General features: G+C 51.3%; 2 protein-coding genes across 5 annotated transcripts in view; one reads left to right on the forward strand and one right to left on the reverse strand.

Annotated features, from left to right (window-relative positions):
• The window catches only part of OTOL1 (otolin 1), a 48633-nt gene extending 44912 nt beyond the window's left edge, over nucleotides 1-3721 (reverse strand). Inside the window, exon 1 of the mRNA XM_083848646.1 lies at nucleotides 2631-3721. Coding sequence (XP_083704772.1) covers nucleotides 2631-2657 — 27 coding nt within the window. The 5' untranslated portion in view covers nucleotides 2658-3721. The remainder of the gene's footprint in view (nucleotides 1-2630) is intronic.
• On the forward strand, nucleotides 3704-14064 carry SPTSSB (serine palmitoyltransferase small subunit B). Of its 4 annotated transcripts, none has more exons than XM_083848647.1 (4): nucleotides 3704-4180; nucleotides 4726-4824; nucleotides 6242-6360; nucleotides 12436-14064. In XM_083848647.1, the coding sequence occupies exons 3-4, from the start codon at nucleotides 6317-6319 to the stop codon at nucleotides 12707-12709; spliced, it is 318 nt and encodes a 105-aa protein (XP_083704773.1). In that variant the 5' UTR covers nucleotides 3704-4180; nucleotides 4726-4824; nucleotides 6242-6316; the 3' UTR covers nucleotides 12710-14064. The 4 variants fall into 4 exon arrangements, with proteins under 4 accessions (XP_083704773.1, XP_083704774.1, XP_083704775.1 ...); XM_083848648.1 differs by having other exon boundaries at nucleotides 6245-6360; XM_083848649.1 differs by lacking the exon at nucleotides 4726-4824 and having other exon boundaries at nucleotides 3995-4180.
• Nucleotides 14065-19677: the final 5613 nt, after the last annotated feature.

Genomic DNA, 19677 nt, shown 5'->3' on the forward strand with positions numbered 1-19677 from the left:
TCCAGCCACTGGCTGCGACCCAGAGGAGCCGCACCGCTGCCTGGCGCCACCGACCAGCAGGCGAGGGCTTCCAGCCCCACCGAACACCACCCAGTGCCCTCAGGGGAAGCATTCAGCCCCCAAAGAAGAGGTTTCCTCCAGAGCACTGAGGACGCAGTGCCAGGAGCAGGTGCCATAGGCTGCCGCCCGCCCGCTGCCCCAACTTCTGGTGCCCTCGGCCGCCGGGTCCCAGTTTGCGGCAGCTTTAGGGTCTGATATTTAAGGTCCCTTAAGGTATTTTTAATCCGCAAAGACAAATATTCACACCTGATATCTGAGTGAGGGTTGGGTATGGACGTGTTCAGATCTTCCGTAGGTCATTTATGAGATTCAAATTGTGACAGGAGATCACGCACTCGCTTTTACAGACTATTAAACTGGCTGTAGCAATTTAATATTTTCAGAAGGACTCATTGGGAGCAGAGTGATGAGACAATGTGAATCATGCAGGAGTTTAGATCCCGCCCAGCCCTGGTACTCAAGTTGATTAATCGTTCATCCTCTAATTACGCGTGGCACCAGATCTCGCGTGCCACCCAGCCCCTCTGCCCCGGCCCGGGTCCAGGCAGCATCGCCCAGCTGGAATCTGCCCACAGCACCCGATAGTGCCGATATTTATGGTGACAAGTGATAGGATGCTACAGTTTGCTGGGCAACTTCATTTCTGATTTACTGTGTGGGTGCCGGAGCCTGGCCCAGGTACCACAGGGTGCTGGGGTCTCCCTGGGGACCTCCAGGAGCCACCGGGACGTGGCCCTGAGCCCTGCTCTGGGGCAAAGGGACCCAGAGGTGCCTCCAGCCACAGCCCCGCTGTGGTTCCGTGGTTCTGTGCCACCAGACCGTGGATCCCAGCTTGCACAAACCCCGGAGGACTCACAGCACGAGGCGGGACCCTTACTTTCGATGTTTCCCTTCCGTTAATCAAGGAAACCTGACTAACTAGGAAAATATATCCACAAGTTTTCTTATTGGAAAAAGAAAAAAAATAGTAATAATTAAAGAAAAATAAGGAAGGGGAAAAAAAAAAAAAAAAAGGAAAAGAGAAAAAAAGAGCTTAGGCCTGTTGTTTTCTTAGTTTCAAAGGAACATCCTTACATCTGCTCAGGCGCGCAGAGGACCCCGCAGGTATTTTGCTCCTGCACTTCAGGTAAACCATACCGATCCAGACTGGAGTAAGGGGAATCTCAGGCCCTGCCCCGTGTCAGCAGAAGTTACCGCCTGCAGAGGGCAGGTGCAGAGCCTGTCGTGGAGTTAATAAAATCATCACCACGGTACTTCAGTGTGACTTGGTAAATATTTGCCATTCAAAGTTTGCAAATACCGAACACGCTCGTAGATTATGACACGAAGGCAGACAGCTAACAAATGCAGATCTTTATTTTTAGAACCTCCGTGGTTTTGTGTTCTCAAAGGGTTGCCTTAATCCCTAGCGAGCAGCCTCACAGCCCGGTGCTTTACCTTCCGGGATGGATGAAGCCTGATATATATGGGCGAAGCAAGTGGCAGAAAGCAATGGGTCCGGGCACTGCATAAATCCCTGATTCCTCTGGCAGGAGCCAAACTGCAGGAGCTGGCAGAAGGAAGCGGGATCAACGTGCACCTGGACAGCAAAGCCTGCCATGGTGTGCAATGCAGCCGCTCGCTGAGCGGAGCCAAAAAGCGACCTTGCCCAGTGGCATGTCCCAGCAGGGTGTGACAGAGCCTCCAGACTCATGGAATATTCAAAGAGTGTAGTTTTGACTTTATAAATGTTGTGCTAGCCGTCATGGCAGGTAGGCTGCGTTATTCCTGACTCAAGGGGGTAATCTGGATGTGTCCTGCAGGAGCGAAAGCGAGTGCTCGAATCCCCAGTAATAATTAACACAAATCCCCAGTGGTGAAACAAGGAAGGGAGCAGATCTTCCAGAGCACCAACCCCCAGCTAGACAAGGAAACAAACTGACTTTTTTTTATATACTTCATAAAAATTATGACTTTGCTATGCCTCTTGCCATGCCAAGTGCATGACTCTTTGGGAAGTCTGGGGTTCGAATAGGTTTGGAGCAAGGGATGGCAACCCCAAGGAAGGTGACGGCTACATCAAGGTTACCCGTATTACTTAGCTTTTGTTTTCTAGGCCCATTTTTAAGGCCTTGGGTGGGTTTGGGGCTCTGTTGCCCAGGGACAAGGGGCAGCCCAGCTTGGTACAGGCTTCTCCTTGCTCAGTGCACGGAGGAGACCAACAGGAGCGGGCAGCTCAAGGAGAAAGAGCAGGTGGAGGGAACAAACCTTCCCTTTCCCAGCACCTGTGCATGATAAATCAAACCACAGCCTCATTTTTGATAACCAAGAGTGCTTTTGCAAGTATTTTTAAGGGATCAGTGTAAGGGATATGCACCTGCTACTACATCCCTGGCAAAAATCTCATATCAAGCTCCATCCACCCAACATCCATGGAGCTAGAGAGGGGTACGACTACTTGTTAGTTTAAAACAAAGCCTCTGTGCAAGTATTTTTAGGATCAAAGACTACAGTCAACATCCATAAAAACAGCCAACAATACAGTCAACATTCATAAAAGTAGCAGCAGAAGAAAGAGGCACTGTTCTTACGGTGTGAGCTGGGAGCGAAAGCGCCATATCCTGGTCGTCCCTTTGCTGCTGGTGCTACTTTGTTTGTGTAAGCGCCTTTAAAGACACCAAACGAGGAAAGAGCGTTTTTAAAGCATCATTAAAACGTGCTCCTATACAAAAGCCGCTTCAGTAACTGTCGTTACTTCTGGCCTTTGAAACAGCCTGAGTTCTTTTATGGCCTTCAGCAAGCACCACTCTGTGCCAGAGCCGCGATGGGGCGGCCCCACGGTGGCAGTGCCGGGGTGACAGTGGCAGCGCCAGCCACACCTCGGGGCACGGCCAACGGGCCATGGCCAAACCCTCAGGGTGCTGCTCGGGCAGCCACATCCCTGCACTGCCCCCGGGCAGTTGTGCTCGCCATGTGCCGCAGTCGCTGGCAAAAGAAACTTATTTTTTGGCAGATGGCTGCCCCAGCCGAGCTTGTCCTGCTGGGACGTGGGGCAGGGAAGCGGGTGGCTCAGTGCTGGGGCTGAGGATGCACCCATGGGTGCCCACGCTCCTTTGGGCTGGGTGCAGCACCCGGAGGCGACGGTGCCTCTGATGGCACTGCGGTGACTTCAGCCCACCTCCGGCTGCGGGAGCTGCCTGCTGCCGGCCAGGGACCAGGACCACAGGCAAGGACCCAGCACCACAGACAGCCCTCCACTGGTGCTCGGGGGGTGTCCTCAGCACCCTCTTGCCAAAGCAAGTGAAGGATTTTTGCCTTGGAAAGGCAGCACAGCGTGCACGGCAGCGGGGGGACACCAGGAGCCACCCGGAGATGCCACATCCCCGCAGGAACACCCCTAACCCGAAATGCCAGCGTCAGCCCGGCGAGAGGAGCGCTGCCATCGCTCTGCTCGGCGGGAGAGGCTGCACCTGCATCAAGCTGCCGGGGGAGCTGGCAGAGGGCGAACACGGCGGGTTAGCTCCCGGAGCTCTCGGTGCCCTTGGTGCCGGGCGGGGAATGAGCGCAGGAAACCCAAGCTGCTCGCCGAGCGGCCCTGCGCGGCGCCACCCGCACCTCCCTCCCCGTGCCGGCAGCACCTCCTCTGCTCCACCGCCACCAGTCCCCTCCTTGCGGCGGGCTCCCCGCAGCGCGGCTCCCCCCCAGCCGCAGTGCGAGCTGCGCTCCCGCCCGGCCGCCCCGCATCCCACCGCATCCCACCGCATCCCACCGCATCCCACCGCATCCCATCCCCCTGCATCCCGCCGCACCGCATCCCACCGCACCCCATCCCACCGCACCGCACCGCATCCCCCCGCATCCCCCGGCCCCGCACGGCCCCCGCAGCAGCGCTCCGGCCCCGCGGCTGGCCGCGGGGGGGCTCCCTCGGGGTTGGGCAGCCGATGCCGCCCGGAGCCGGGCCGCCGGGGGGGGCGCGTTGACCCGCGGCCCCCGCCCCGCTCCGGGCCCGGCGAGGCGGGGCGGGGCGGTGCGGAGCAGGGGCGGCGAGGTGCGGAGCAGGGGCGGAGAGGTGCGGTGCGGAGCGGGGCGGCGGGGATTTAAGAGCGGAGGGCGCCGGGGCGCGGAGCGGAGAGGAGCGGAGGTGAGGGCGGCGCGCACGGGGTCCCCGGGCTGGGGGGGGGGAGAAGGAAAAGGGGAATGAGGAGGGAAGAAGAAGGGGAAGGGGAAAAGGGAAGGGACCCCCCGCAAGGCTGGGGGTGTCCCCGCACCGGGGCCGGTGACCTTGGCGGAGCGGAGCCCCGCGGAGAGCCCGCGGAGAGCCGGGAGCGGGGCGCGCAGGGCAGCGGGCAGCTGAAGGACGGCTGCCGGCCCCCTGACTTGTTGCAGGGAGCGATTTTGCAGGTGCTGCTGCTGCTGCTGCAGCCGGCGGGGGGAAAACAAGCCGGGGGGTCCCAGAGGAGAAGGCTGGAGGGGTTTGGAGGGGGAGGTGGTGCCGAGCTGCGGCGCACCCACCGCTCGTTGCGCGCCGCTTTCCGCCCCGGGGCTCTCCCGGAGCTGCTGCTCGCTGCCAGCCCCCCCGGTGGGACGCAGGTGCAGCAGTGCCAGAGGGCAGGAGGGTGCCTGGCGTAAGAGCCGCTACTTTGCTTCATCTGCACACCCGCCGCTCTTTGGGCCGTGTATTTACAGGCGCTCGAGGGATTCGGATGTTTTCGTTCTTTTGCACTTGGGTATCGTGAGCGTGGCACAGGGAACCCTACCACGAGAGCCATTCTGCGAGTCCCTGGAGTGAGTCCTGGGTGACGTGGTCCTGGCAGAGGAATGCGGGGCAGCTCTGCACAGAGCTCAGGTGCTGCCTGGTGGGCAGCGACGGGGTGAAAGGGTGCCTGCAGAATACGTGCGCAGTCACACGGTGCCAAGAGCGTGGCCAGGACACACGACCTGCTGAATGGCACCGAGACTCGGGTGCCCTAGCCGTGCGGTAGGAAAAGCCATCCGTGGCCCCGTGGTGCGTTCTGCCAGGCCCGCTTGTACCGAGCTTTCCCACGTGTGTGGGTAGCTGTTGTGCTCCCTGGGCCCTGCCACGCTCCGGGCGTGGAGCTGAGTGCGGGAGCATTCCCCAAACCAGGCACCCGGCAGAAGCCCCGCTCGCTTCTCTGCTCAGCCTGCCCCTGGCGTGGGTGCACGGCGCATGCCTTCGAGTAAGATCTCGCGGAGACCTCCTTCTCTCTGCTCACCTGGGCCGTCTGGTTAAATATGATTCAACCCCGCTTTTTGGGGCAGTCAGCACAGCGGCGTGTTGCAACGTTGTGCCTTGTTGTGCCCTGCTGCCTGACCGAGCAGGAGCACTGCTTGTCCCCTCCCTCCGCTCCAAAAATCCACGGGGGTCTTGCAGTGTCCCACATTTAAGGGGTGTTCTGCTGTATCAAGAGTTCCTGCCTTCAAACCTCTTTCCTCCTTGGGATGAAGTGGCCTGCCAAGGGAGCTGTTCCTTATCACATCTGTGGGATTAAATAGGTTTCTGAAAAACACAGATCTCCCTTTTTATTTCATATCTGTTGCAAGCGTCTCACTTCGTTTTTCTTTTCACCTTCCAGACTGATAACCAGCGTGGTGCAACACCGCTTCCTTTCCTTAGTGCTGAAGGGACATGCGCTTGCACAAGAGTTCGGTGCCTCTTTTCCCCTAGTCCCTGCCATGACCATGACAGTATTCACCTGCTCGTATTACCTATAACACAAGAGCAGCTATTATGTACAGCTGCTTCTGGAATGACTCAGAGAACCAAGGGAGTCTGAATAAAATAAGAAATACATTCGAAAGTAAAACTTTGCAGAACACAAACCATCTTGACTGTTCTGTGAAGCGAGTGATGTGTGTTCACTGCCTTCTGAGCTCCCTTGAAGGATCTAGCCAATGGCCCAAATCTTAAAAACCTTGTGGGAGCTTAGGTCTGCCCTCTAGAGCAAGGCCAAAACCCTAGAAGATACTTCATAGAAAAGTTAGTTCTTCAGGAGCTCTAAATTTTGAAGTATTTGCGGTTTAGACCCGGTGCTGGCCTCTTGTCACAGATTTGGGGGCTAGTTGGGAATCAGCCCTGTTCAAAACCATGTTAATAAACTCTGCTAATGTTAGTAAACTTACACATAAAACGCAGGGAGGAGTTGTGCGGAGGTTTCAGCTTGCCGATGTGTTTCCCTCCCAGCAGTGCCCATCGCCAGAGGCCGGCTCAGCCCCGAGGTGCAGGTCCTGGCACCGCGGGAGGACGAGAGCCCGGAGCATGCTCGGCCCAGAGAAGGCTGGAAAGGAAGGGGCTTGTAAATCGTAAGTACAAGCTAGTTGTGTAGGAGGGTGTCTGCGGGAACTTCAGAGGGGGGAAGAACAGAAAATTCTTTAAAAACTTAACCTGGCCTGGAGTTAGGTATTGGCAGAAGCCGGGACGGAGCTGCCCCGAGTATGGTTTTGTCGCAGAGAGGGGCTGCACCTTCTCCCTCCTCCCTGCCCGACTGCAGAGAAAGGGGAGGGCTCCAATAAATTGGCCTTCAAAGCTGCATTTTGGAAATTATCTACGTGTACTGCCACCGGGTACAGAGAGATGCTGGTGGGAAGCCACCGGTCCCGACTGCAGGTGCGCCTGTGCACTGGTAGGCACGGCCACGGCTGGGTGCCAAGTGATTGCCGCTTCTCTGCCTTGTTGGAAGCTGCCAAGGGCAAAAAGAAGCCTTCTGTGCCAAGTGATGGATGCTGCTTAGGTCCCTAGGTTGTGTTCACATTGCACATGCTAAAGCGGAAACGTGGCTGAAAGCGCCATTGCCGCTGTTTCCCCTCCCGAAGAACTTTCCCATTCCTGGAAGATAATTTTTTTTCCGAGAAAGGCCCTAGGTGCCGCTGGAGCGCGTCCACCAGCGTGCACACGGCTGAGTCACGGGCAGTAGTAAAACGTCACCCGGCCTCGGCCTCATTCAGGCGTTGCTGCGTGAATGGTGGCCAGAAAGGGCACCCGCGTGGGGCGCGCCGGCGCGGCTCCTGCAGCACAGCAGCCGGCAGCGATGCGTGGCCGAGCGCGCGACGAGGTGCTGGTGCGGGAGGACGAGTGCTGAGGAAGAGAAACCAGAAATAGCCTCAAAGCTGCCGTGTGTTTTCTCTCCAGAACTTGAGGAGGGGAGGTGATCGATTAAGGTCTGTATGTAAGGATGCTGTTAATGGCGCATAGCTGTGCATAACGGGAGCTGTGCAAGGGCTATTGCTGTGCTTTCCACTGACATTCTTTACCTGGCATTACCTCCCTGTGAAAAACAAGCTGTAGGGTGCATCTAAACACCCACGTGTAAGTACTCGGGGGTTCAGCTTGCCCACAGGGAGCAGGCAGCCTTCCAGGCCGGGCTGCGTACGGGGAACCGGAGCAGCACAGATGCGATGGGGCCGCACAGACGAGACGGTGTCCCCAGGCCATGCTGGCATTTTGGATTTTCCACACCGTTGTAACTGCTGCCTCATCTAAATTTCTTCCCGACTTCTTCCTGATTGCTGGTCCGCAGGACCCGTGTTTCATTCATTACGCACTGCGTGGTGCTCGCCGGATAAAACACGTCAAAGCAGATGCGTGTTGGACTGGGAATGCGAATCCCTTTCTCGTTCTGTTTGCCTTTTCAGAAACGTCAGCCCAACGTAAAATCAATGGGGTCGTCCCAGAGCTGTGTCAGCATTAAGGGGGACAAGACTGGTGCCTTGGAAAAGCCAGGATGGACTGTCTGAGTAACAGCAGGGCAAGAAGGAACTGCCATAGGGGGGATTACAGATGGCACCAGTTGCAGATAAATAATTTGCAGACTGGATATAGATTTCAGTTTCCATGGGGCATGGCTACCCGTACTTCTAATAGCAGAAGTGAGACAATGTACCTAATTATTGCAGTTTGCCTTGTCGGATCTGCCCCTTGGAGCCTGCATGCTGTGGGTGTCCCGCGTGCAAGGCCAAATACAAGCCTCGGGGTCCCATGGCAGGATTTTTCTGAAGCTTCATCACAAATGCAGTCCCTCAGGAGCCTGCAAAACCGACCACGTCTTGTTCCTGTGCTGTCACAGCAATCATTTAGCAAAAATCAATGTTCAGCCAGCTAAATATCTGCAATATTTGGGATTGATTTTTTGTTTGCTTGGTTTTCCTTCCTACTTTGTTCATAACACTTGGCTGTGTTTTGCAGCCAAAGCATCAGAGCACCTGCTCCGTGATGGTGGGGCTATCCGCAGCTCCAGCCTTTGTTTTCCCCCGCTCCAGAGTTGTCTAGGGCTGAATGAATGTTGGAAACCCTTTTTCTCTGTACGTGTAGCCAGCCAGACTCTCCCGGCGAGGGTGAAGGCATTTTTCAAGCATTCTTTGGAAACCAGCCTGTCCCAGTTCCCCTGCAAGAATGTTTGTTTCCTTCCACAGGAATTTCCCCGTGTGTGCACCTGGGCAGGTGCCCCTCAGCCACCGGTTGTGGACTGGTGTGAACGGAGGGCCCAAAACATTGTCGCTCAAAGCAGAAATGCTACAGCAAAGTGCTTGTTGCTGGCATCTGCAAGTCATACCTCCAAACAGCAGCTGTAGCACTGTGAACTACAGCTGGAGTTGGGTTTTTTCTTTTTTTTTGAGACTAGGCATGCTTTTAAAGGAAACCTGGAATTTTTGGGGGTGATGATTTATCTTTCCAAGCGCTCTAATCAGAGACGTGTGTCAACAAGCAAGAAAATCAGGTTGCCACTTAAGACAATAAAAGCTGCTTTACAGGTTTCTCTTCTTGCTTTTTTTCCTTGGAGGTGAAATTGCTGAAAATAACTTGATTATTGCTTGATGGCTCAGCAGCTGGATTCTGTTCATTTCATTCAGAGCTGGCTGTAACAGTCCTGTGCCCTCCAAACAGGAAGGCATTTCCACAGCACAACTGAATACTTAAATTTAAATTTGTAGACAAATGATTGCTAATTTATAATTGCCTAACAGGGAGTTATCTCCTCCCCATTATGGCGTAGAGTAAACTGACAAACAAGTAGCACAGGACCCCTTCTGCTTGGAACTGACCGCGGCATTAATGTAAGAAAACCCAGTAATGCTTAAAAATGTAAGCAGAAGCTTCTTTAGGACAAATCCTGTTTAAAATGCAGAATTTTTAGCCTCGGAAGTTTGTCTAGCAACCTGCCACTCCTTTCGGGAGTGCTACAGGGCAGCTGGCCCGGCTGGTGAGCCTGGAGGCGCGGAGCCACGGGGTGCTGCTCGTGCTGCGAGCTGGCCCCGAGCTGATGCGGAGGGAATAGGGTCAGGAAAGGCAGCTGTAACACGGGGTTCCTGTATCTCATTGCCTAGGCAGCTGCTTGAGGAGGGCTTTTTTTTCCCTTCCCATCTATGTTTTCCTTCAATAAATTATGCATGCAGAACTGCATCGTCCCGAGACACCCCTAGTGCTTGCTGCGTTCCCAGAGCCCTGCTAACGGAGAAGCCTCTGGGTGGTTACCCGCAGTGGAAGCATTAGCGGTGAGGCCAGAGGCTGTAATTTGACTGTTCGCCTTTTACTTATCTCAGCCTCTATCATCCAGCCGGAGACCGCGCAGCCCACGAGCACAGCTCGCCTTACGGGCTGCTGGAAGAGCCCGAGCTCAGGCTGGTTGCCGGCCCCGTGTCGCTGGGGATCGGTGACAGAGGCAGGCCGAAACGCAGTCCCTGGGCTGGAGGAACCATGAAAGTGCCTCCAGAATAACTCAGGAAGCCTGCTCCTTATTGACTTCGTACTTCTTCACGTAGCCCTCCCAAAGGACAACGTCGAGCAAGCGACAGCGCCGCGCCTGCAGCCAGGCAGGCTGCTCTGGGGTCGGTGAGATCAGCCGGGGAAATTTGTTGTTATCTTGGGCTTTTCCTTCTGCCGGTGAAGGCACGCCAGCTCCGTAGTGCCACGCACACACGTGTGTGCTGCTGCGGGCAGAAAGCTGCTCGAGCCCCCTCATTTCTGCCCCCAAGCCCCTGCAGCCCCCCCGCTAACCTGGCGGGGTGAAGCGGGCACGGCAGGCGCTCCGGCCCCGCGGCTCCTCCTCGGTCAGGCTTGTCAGATATTTACCCAAGCCAGGAATGAGTTTAACCAGCACGGGCATAACCCCAGCGTAAACACTGCGATCCTAGATAGCATAAGAGGGCTCTTACCGTTCTGCTCTCGGTTCTATAGGCTTAACCTCTTCATTGAAAAATGCTGCTCTTCTCGCAGACGGTATAAATAGAGACACTTTTGGCTCCCAGTGACTCACAGTTTGCCAGCTGTGTCATTTTTATTACAGGCTTTGCAATATTTACAAGGCTTTAAGGCCTCTCCTGAGTTCTGCCTTAAACCCATTTATCTGCAGGGAATCACCTCCCATTCGGGCCAGGCCAGAAGCCCACGGCAGACCTTTCTCCCCTGCCTGTGTCCTCGCAGCTGAGGCTTTTCACAGCACAGATACCTGTTGTGAGAGTTAAAAAGGAAGCATTGTAGGACCTCAGTCTGGGAGATGTAGTCTAGGAGAAAAGGGGAAGATGGAAGGGAAGGAAGGGGACTGTTTTGGGAGAAGGAGGGGAAAAAGATGGGTTGGGGCTGGAGGACACCGAAGAAGAGGGGCGGGTGGAAAGTAAAGGCTGGACGGGGCAAGCGCAGAAACTTCTCCGCACGGAAATCGGCTCAGGCAAACCAGCCTCCCCCCTTTCCGTGTTTACCGCGTTCCTGCACTTGTTGGCAGCAGAGAGGTCGTGTTCGTGGGGGTGTCGAGAGCTGAGGAGCAAGAGGGGAGCAGATGGAGGAGGGCTGGATAGGAAGCCGAGGGGGGAGAGAAATGCTGGGAGAGGAGCCAGCGGATGGATGAAGGAGGGAGCCAAGGCTCCCTAATCGGCAGCCTTGGGCAGGCAAGTGGAGAGCCAGATCAACCCGAAAGGCTGCCGTGCTCAGGTGAGCCTGTGCTTGCTGCCCTCCCAGAGAAAGGGGGCAACAATCTGTCTGCAGCCTCTCCGCGAGGCGAGCTGTGCGCCGGGAAGGGTGGGCAAAGTTGAGCCGTCGAGGTGCTGCACGTAGCAGTGCATCCGCTGGGACAAGTGGTACACGGCGGTAACCAGAGTGAAGCTGCTGCAAAACAAACCGGGGTTTGGTTTGGGGGTTTTTGTAGTTTGTCTTCCCTTTGGCAAACACCCACATACTGCGGAGAGAATATACCAGACAGCCCCCAGAGGCAGCAAATGGCTGAATACCATAATTTATTTGGCGTATGCCAGTGATCCATTGCTATTGCAATCACAGGCAGCAAATTTTCCGGTGTTACCTTAGTATTTATTGCCTTGAGGGACAGAAACCTTCCATTGCCTAAAGCTCTCTGTGGAGCTCAAGACCGGAGAGACCTGACGTGTCCAAGCATCTCTGTGCCTGGCACTTTAGGCAACAGGTTGTACACCAAAATGATAGTCTGGAAGGTTTTCCAGGAGGACTAAGTCTGCTGCTCCCTTTTACCGTGAGCTGGCCTCGTGTCTGTGTGTCCTTAAACTCAGCCCCCGCAAAATCCCCATGCAGGAGTCTCTCTGTGAAGCCTCGTACAGTTGCTTATCGTTCTATTTTCTCTAAGTAGATGTTATTATCCCAAATTTAAAGATTATTTAAAATAGTGAAAAACAACTTTAACCAAAGAGTGGAAGGCAAAACCTATTTCCAGGTTAATACTTGCTCAGCCATTCTCCTTTGTGTGTGGAGATGGGAACAACGAATGCATAAAGCTGTTACCTGAGAGGAAATTCCTTCCTAGACATGTAGATTCCACTAAATACTCTTCTAATCTGTAATGTATCTTGCTGCTTTTGAATGAGCTGAAAAAACTTCTTATGCTATTTGAGATTATTTTTTCCCCTCCTTCATAGCTTGCCTTCATCCTCAACAATTGCAGAGCACTAACAAATGATTATCAGAAGTAAGCAGATTTTACAGAGCTGCCCTTTTCGTTTCATCCTTAGTCCAGAGCGTGAGAGTCCGCCGTCCACACGTATGGAAGCTGGCCCAAAGCCTTCCCTTTTTAAATGCATATTACCCTGACTTCCACGTGAACCCTGCGCCTTTACAAGCTAATGGGGTTTTAATTCTTAGGCAGAATGAATAGCCAAACATACTCGTAAGTGGAATGCCGGAATCGAGTGCCCAGCTGATACAACTTTAATAACTGCAGGCAGCAGTTCCAGAGCGAAAGGTTGGTTGCCTCCAGAGCAGTAGAGGCCGTTGGTGGTACTGATGCGTTGTTGCCTTTCAAACTTTATTTTATGTAACAATTACACATGGAATTGGACATGAAATACGGCCACCCCACCAGTTTTTATTTCCAGGTCCTTCTTTCCGCTGCAGATGCAATCTAGACTCCTCTGTCGTTACAGGTCATCTTCTCAGAGTCACTGGAAGCTGAAGATGGATATTAAGCACGTGAAGGACTATATCTACTGGCTGTACTACCAGTACCTGCTGATCACCTGCAGCTACGTGCTGGAGCCCTGGGAGCAGTCCATGTTCCACACCATCACCGTGACTGTTTTCGCGATGGTGGTGTACACTGCTTACGTCTTCGTCCCCATCCACGTCCGCCTGGCTTTTGAGTTCTTCTCCCAGATATTCGGAGGCCAGCCCGACAGCACGGTTTCCATCGTGAACTGAACTCGCCTGAGTAGTGATTAGCAGCTCTTGCAGCGTGTGAAATGCAATGGCTTCTACAATTCTGTGTATTTATTCTGAAGGAGTTTTGCAGTTATGAAGACCCCACTCTATCTTACAAAATACGGCTTGCTTAATTACCATAGCTGAAAACCAGAATAATGCACTGACTGCTGGCTGCACGGTCCCAGCTGAATTAAACACAGGCCTGCTTTTGTTGCGTGATACTGGAACACGTCATCTGGAATGCAACGCTTACCTAGTATTCAACCAGCTCACTCTAAGCAAAATATTCATGTACGATGAGTCCCCTGCTTTCAAGACCATCTTCTAGTCTCTAACATCTCCAGGACTTTCTCTGTTGTAACAGAAGGCAGGTAGTCAGAATGGCATGGTTTTCAAGCGTAGGGCTTTATACACCTCCAGCACCCCAACTGAATCGTGCTGGCATACAGGGAACAGCAAAGGCTGCTTGTGATGGCTGTGAGGAAAGCATTGCGCTGGTTTTACCGAAAGAAGTTCTGCCAACAGAATGCTGGCACAAAATACGTTGTGCTTAGAGGATGTAAGGAGATGAGTAACAGAGCATGACCTGAGTGCTAACTAGTATCTGGTTTTTGACTTCTGGTTTGTAATGGGTGGGAGAGGAAATCAGAAGAGAGAGTAATAGGAGTACTGATTGAATCCAACTTTTCACGTGCAGGTTGCTGCATCTGTTTAGGTGGTCTAACGAAGATAGTTAAAAAAAAAAACAGGTTATAGGTAATCTTGCAGTTTACTGAAAAGGACAGAAAGAAACAGAATTGTGTCTGTCACTGCACTCCTGCCACCTTTGAGAAAATCCCAGACATCTTTTCTTTCTGCTCCCATTCACTAAGGCAAGCAAAGTGCATGCTGCACCAGGGGAAGATGATCCAGTAAATAGAGTGGAAGTAACATTTTAACAACTGCAGGGAAGTCTGAGTGCTTAAAGATGTCTCCTTTATAAAGAAGAAATGAGATTTATTTTAATTGCCTGTAGGAAGTTTCTCAAACAATGGAAGGTTTGTTGCTTTTTCACTCTACATCCAAATCAAATATCAACGCCAAATCAAATCACGTGAGTTATACAGTGCATGTATCTAACAGCTGATGCTGCTGTTATTAAAATGAGAGGTGTAAAATGTAAATAGCTTTCAAATGATGTTTGCACACTTATAGGATTAAAAAAAAATTCTTTTTCAAGCTGCAGTGCTTAAAAGAATGATGCCTTCCTAAATTTGTTTGGAAACGAAGACATGTTTTGAAGGTTGAACAGATCTGAACATGTGTATGCAGTTTTTCCGAAAACAATAAAATTTTATTCTTTGGAAACAATACTTCAGTGCATGACTTGTATCTCCCTGTGTTTTCTCTTCACTCATAGGCACCGTGATGCATATCCAGGTTGGTATTATGGCAAGCAGGCCATTTTGTTGCAGGTGTTTTGGGGTGAGGTTTCAGAGCTCCTTAAATATATCTGTGCGTGGACTGCAATGGTCACCCTCATTCGTGCTCCAGCCTGAGGCAAAGAAGTTGCTGAGTACCTCAGCCTTCTCCGTGTCTGTTGTTACCAGTTCCCCCTTCTCATCCATCAGAGGGGGTACACTCTCCTTGGCCTTTCTTTTCTGAGTGATGTACCTCTAGAATCCTTTCTTGTTGTATTTTGCATCCCTTGCCAAGCTCAGTTCCAGGGGATCTCAACCACTAGGCCTTTAAATAGCGTGAAGTTTGCTCTTCAGAAGTTCAAGGTCCTGATTTTGCTCTTCACCAGGCCCATATTCCTCGAGATCACAAACTCATCCTGGGTGTGGTAACTGCAGCCCAGACGGCCTCCACTGCCTCCTTTTTCTTCTTTTCTCATTTCCCAGAAAGGTTATTTGTTCCCACCGGCATCAATCCCAACTGGCCTGCTTTTGGCAGTACAAGGAAAAACACTTTCTTATAGGTATGCAAAGGTTGGGCCTCGTATCTTAAGGAGCACACACCCCGATGTAATGTTGCAATTTAAACATTTAAAGCAAACAGAACAAGCAAACAGGCAAGAAGGGGGAATTTCCACTGACCTCTCATGGTGGGAGTCCTGTAAAGCACTTCTCTTCCTTATTATTCCTGTTATCTGTGTTTAGCTTTGCAGGAGGTGCTGGGGAGAAGGAGGAAAGCAGCAGCTGCTTCTCTTTGGGATGACTTAACTGAAAACACTTCTTTTGTGTGTGTTTTTCAGCTTGTTTACTAAATTGCAAAGGAGATTTTGGGCAGGAGGTAGTCAAGGATGTAGAGAGATGGCTGAAAATAACCTCTCCTTCCTGAAAAGCCTGTTGAGATTTTTCCAACCCTTTTCACTCCTTTCTACTAGAAAAAAGCTGAAATTTCTCTACCTACTTATTATCCAAAATTAGTGGGTTCCAGAAGGAGTTTCCCAAAGAATTTCTGGCACACGGCAGAGAACAGAACCATTTTTTCCCCAACTGAAAGAGAGAAGAAGGTGGGACGCCGCTGTCCACAGCTTGAGACCACACCACAGCTTAGGACATGCTGCTCCAGTTTTGAAATCCTTTTTCCCACAGGTGAAGCCGTTCATACACGATGAAAAGTGGTTTTCATCAGATTGCATCTGAGCATTAACATGGAAGAACCTATTGCTGTAAGAGCAATAAGCCATGGCAGGAGGGTGCACATAGCGGAGATCTGCCAGTAACACCAGCACACAGCTCGGTACGTGCGGCACATGGGCAACTACTGTGCTGTGAAGTGTAGTGATGGGCTCCATAGAAAACACCTTGGCAGGACACTCGTTTCTCCTGCTTCATTATTTCTCCACGCTAATTGTAGTTAATTGCTCCATTATTACCTTATGCTAGTTGTAGTTCAGGCTGATCACAGCAGCTGGAAGTTTTTATGCAAAAAAGGCAATACGTTGACAGCAGACAGAACCAACAGCAATAAATGAAACAAAAGCAGAAAGGAAAATGAACTCGTTCCAGCTGCATTCACCCTGAAAGTACAAATGCATCATTAAATTAAGCGCCGAGAAATTTTTGAGCTCAGCTGGCCAGCATTTTCTTAATTTCATTTAATCAAAGCTAGCATTTATCCTGCTGTAAAAGTTTCCCGGCCAATTTCATGGCTCACCTCCCAAATCCATTGCAGAGGGTGACTACACGTGCACGTGTCCAGACAACGAACCCCAAGAAGCATCTTCCTGAAGCCCTTCCAGGCAGCCTTTGCTATTAAGACTAGTAAGGAAAGCTTCCCTGGACCTCTTGCTCAGCTGTGGCCTTACACAAGACATGTAGGGATCAGCATCATTACCAGCGCGTATCTTGCCGGGTTTTCTTCTACATTATTTTGTTGTATATCTTCTATCATGTGAATTAAAATGCAGGGCCTGAAATAGGGTAGCAGCAGCTTCTGGCTCAGAAGGTGGTCATGGGATGTAGATGTCACTGATGATCAGCTGCCAGCAAACTCAGTTAACATGAGCAGCAGCAATATGTAGCATTAATGTATATTAAGTGTGATATTCCCAGTTCTTTTCACACCCCTAGAGAGCCTTCAGTGGCTCCTGTCTCGTTAATAACCTAACAAATGAAAGAGAAATGCCTGAACTCAGTGGTGAATGCTATGTTCCCCTCCTTCCTCTTGATTTTTCTACAAAAGATGCAAAATAGCCCAAAGGAGCAGGTGAGGAAGTGCTTACTGTCCTACACATCCTCAGGGCATCTGGGCTCGGAGCAGTCACCTGTGGAGACAGATCATCATCTGGGCATCTGATTCTATCTACACGGAATTCCCTGAAAAATGAGACCCCATGTTTCTGAAGTTTTGAAATTCTAAGGATATTGAAGTAAAATTTTTTCCCTAAAGTTTTGTCATGCAAAACTGTCACAAAAAGGGAAATAGTCTAATCACACAGCGTCTGCTGAGGAGGACCCTGAACATGACATTTTGTGTTCGTCTCCCTTCACTTCTTACCAAGGCAATGCCCCACTTCTAGAGTTCAATTTCCCTACCTACTTGGAAGCTAGGAAAAGAAATATTTAAGCCATTGTGAAAGTGGCTCTCTAAGCACAAGAAGAGCAGCCGGGTGTGCTGGCAGGCAATAGAGCCGTAAGAACCAAATTACACTCGCACAGCATCAGCATGCAGTTGCCAAAATCGGGCCGATTCTCGCCAATGGATTACTGCTCCCCAGGGCAGAGACATGGACAAGCGGCAGCGTGCCAGGCTGAGCATTCGAAAATTGAAACAGAAAAGGCTAATTTTCAAATTAAACACTACTGACCTTGTGAGAACCTCCTCATGTTCACACAAAAGGATCAACACCCAATGCTGTACTGAAAGCAGTGCTGCCCCTCGTGTGTGTCAGCCCTTACCCAAGCTATCTTCATTATTTACTCCTAAAATACCAAGCCCCCGCTATATCAGCAAGTCACCGTTCTTATCCTACCACAAACTGCTTTCTGCATGGAATCTACTTCCCTCTGTTTGGCAACTCCAGATATCTTCCTAGCCAAGATAAGGTAATTTATTAATCTCGACTCTCTGTGTGCATCTAGGTATTGACAGCAGCAGAATTCAGAGATAAAACGTGACAAGCAGAGCCACTCCTCTCTGTTCTGGAGTACAGGCCACCTGTAATGCTTCTTTGGGGATGAGAGCATGCAGCAGCAGGGCTGCAGGACGCAGCACACCCAGTGCCCATGGCCCCGCTGGCAGCATGGTCACCAGCCTCCCTGCAGGGCCAAGGCTGCTCCTGGCTCACCCGCCTGGGGAGGTGATGTTTGACGTTTGCTGCTGGGACAGAGGGTTGGCTGAGCAGGGAGTGATCAGGGTCTCGCTTCCCTTCAGCTCTGAGGGGGTTTCTGCTGCAGGCATTAATCCCTGGAGGAGGGATTTGGAGCCTCATCCCTCCCCAGTGCACCACCTTGCCCTGCCTCCTTGCACAACTCCCACATCCTCTTCTAAAACACCCCCCAAACCAGGTGGGCTCCTCATTACTTCCTGAAAGGTCATGGGATGGTTCATCAGAAAAAGGGGATATAAAATCTCGACTTTCGTCTCTGCTGCCACCTGAATTACTTGGTGTCTCTTAGCTTGCTCATACTCTCAATTCATACTCTCCCAGGCCCCAGCTGCCTGGAGTATTTTCATGCACAAGCCCTGAAGTGCCTCATTGAGATTGTATCAACCTTTCCCTCTGACCAAAACGTGATCAGAAAGTGAAAAACTGGGGATTCAGTAGGAAAGCCAGACTTATTTTGAAGTACGCCACCTCAGCTGCTCCACCCACACAGAGCCTCAGGCAGCGTGCGGCCTGCCTCAGGCCTGTGGCAGCTGAGGAATCGGGAGTAGAAGTTACCAACCTGTTAGGTCGATATCTCAGGAGGCTGAAAATTCAGTGTAATGGCAGTGTTTTTCAGCTGACAAGGAAGGTGGGACACCTGCAGGGTCCCCAAAGGAAGGAACGGCTCTGTGTGAGCACACGGCAGAGGCACAGGCCTTATCCCGTGGCTCCAGCCAGCAGCAAGAACCAAAACAAAGCAGGCTCCTCTTCACCCCCGTTCCCAACACACACTGAGGAAATCTTGGCCTGGGCTAAATGAAGATAGCTCAGTTCAAGGCATGACCAATTTTGTCATTTATTCCTCAGAGAAAGCAATACTTTGCCACTGAATTCGTAGAGCCCGGGTTATGAAAATACCTCTTGGCAATTTTATGGGAACTCCCTGGCTCTCAGGCTATGATTCACAGGCAGAGGTAAGAATTAATTCCAAGACTCCTGTCATCGTTGGTGTCTGCTCCACCCTTATTTCAGAAGCTGCTCGCAGTAGTTGCTACGTCACTGGAGTTTATAGCTGATAAACTGTGCTGAGTCTGGTGTTCCACCAGAGTGAGCCCAAAGCGAAGCTGCCCCGGAACTGTTCCCAGGATAACCAAGGCCGCCTTAGATTGGAAAAAGAAGTTCTGAGATAGAAATAGGCTGTAGAAATCGCTTCATGTGGCCTAATATAAGCTCTACTTCCTCAGTTACCAAGAGCCATTAGTCTTGGTTTAAAAGTGAAATGAAAAGGATGCATGTGTACCCTTTGCATCGGAAGCATGCCCAGCCTACTGCTGATAAACAGGCGGGCAGGAGAGAAAAACTAAGCAGCAGGACTGAGAGGAGAGCAGAAATACCTACAAGATGGAGAATAAGGTAAATCTGGGAAATCTGTAAGAAAAATCAGAGTCTGCTTTTTTACAAGGACTGAGCAAAGAGGGAGGAGGGGAGGAAAGGATGTCAAACAGTGGCAGTGTCGGGAATAGACATTGTCAGCCAGGGTGATGGTTCAGTTATTTTTTCAGACAGCTCCTATCTTTGCTTCATAATCAGGGAGTAGATCAGATATATCTCATTATTTCAAGGTCATATTCAAGGATGAGTTACATGCCATGAATCTTGATGAGGTTTAGATGTTAAAGGAAAAAAAAATGAACAGGAAGATAAATTGCCAGTAAAATGTACATCAAGGAGTATTTGACACAAAACAACTGAGGCCAAGCTCAGAATAAAGCCTCCTAACACTGAAGAGGGCTGTAATGGGATTGCAGCAATGTAATTAAAGGACAGGGTGACAAGGCACAGCACATGGCCTCACCCATCTTCTGGCTGGCAGAGGAAAGAGCTTGTATCAGTTCTTTGCATTCCCCACAGCCACGAATTGCACAACAGAAGCCTGCACAACAGAAGCCTGCTAGCCCATATACATTAATTATCTGCCACCTGCGCAACAATTGACTGATTTATGAAGTAACAGCTGGAAAAATGATGGTGCAAAGCAAGGAAACGCATCCAACTCCATGCATCCTGGTGGCTTGCCAGAGGCAGTACATGGCATATAGGGCAGATATTTCACTGCAGTTAGATAACACTCAGATCCCAAGAAAACCTCTCCAAATCACACATGAAT

The sequence above is a fragment of the Anser anser genome (genome assembly GCF_964211835.1).
Source record: "Anser anser genome assembly, chromosome: 9".
In the NCBI taxonomy this organism is placed as follows: domain Eukaryota; kingdom Metazoa; phylum Chordata; class Aves; order Anseriformes; family Anatidae; genus Anser; species Anser anser.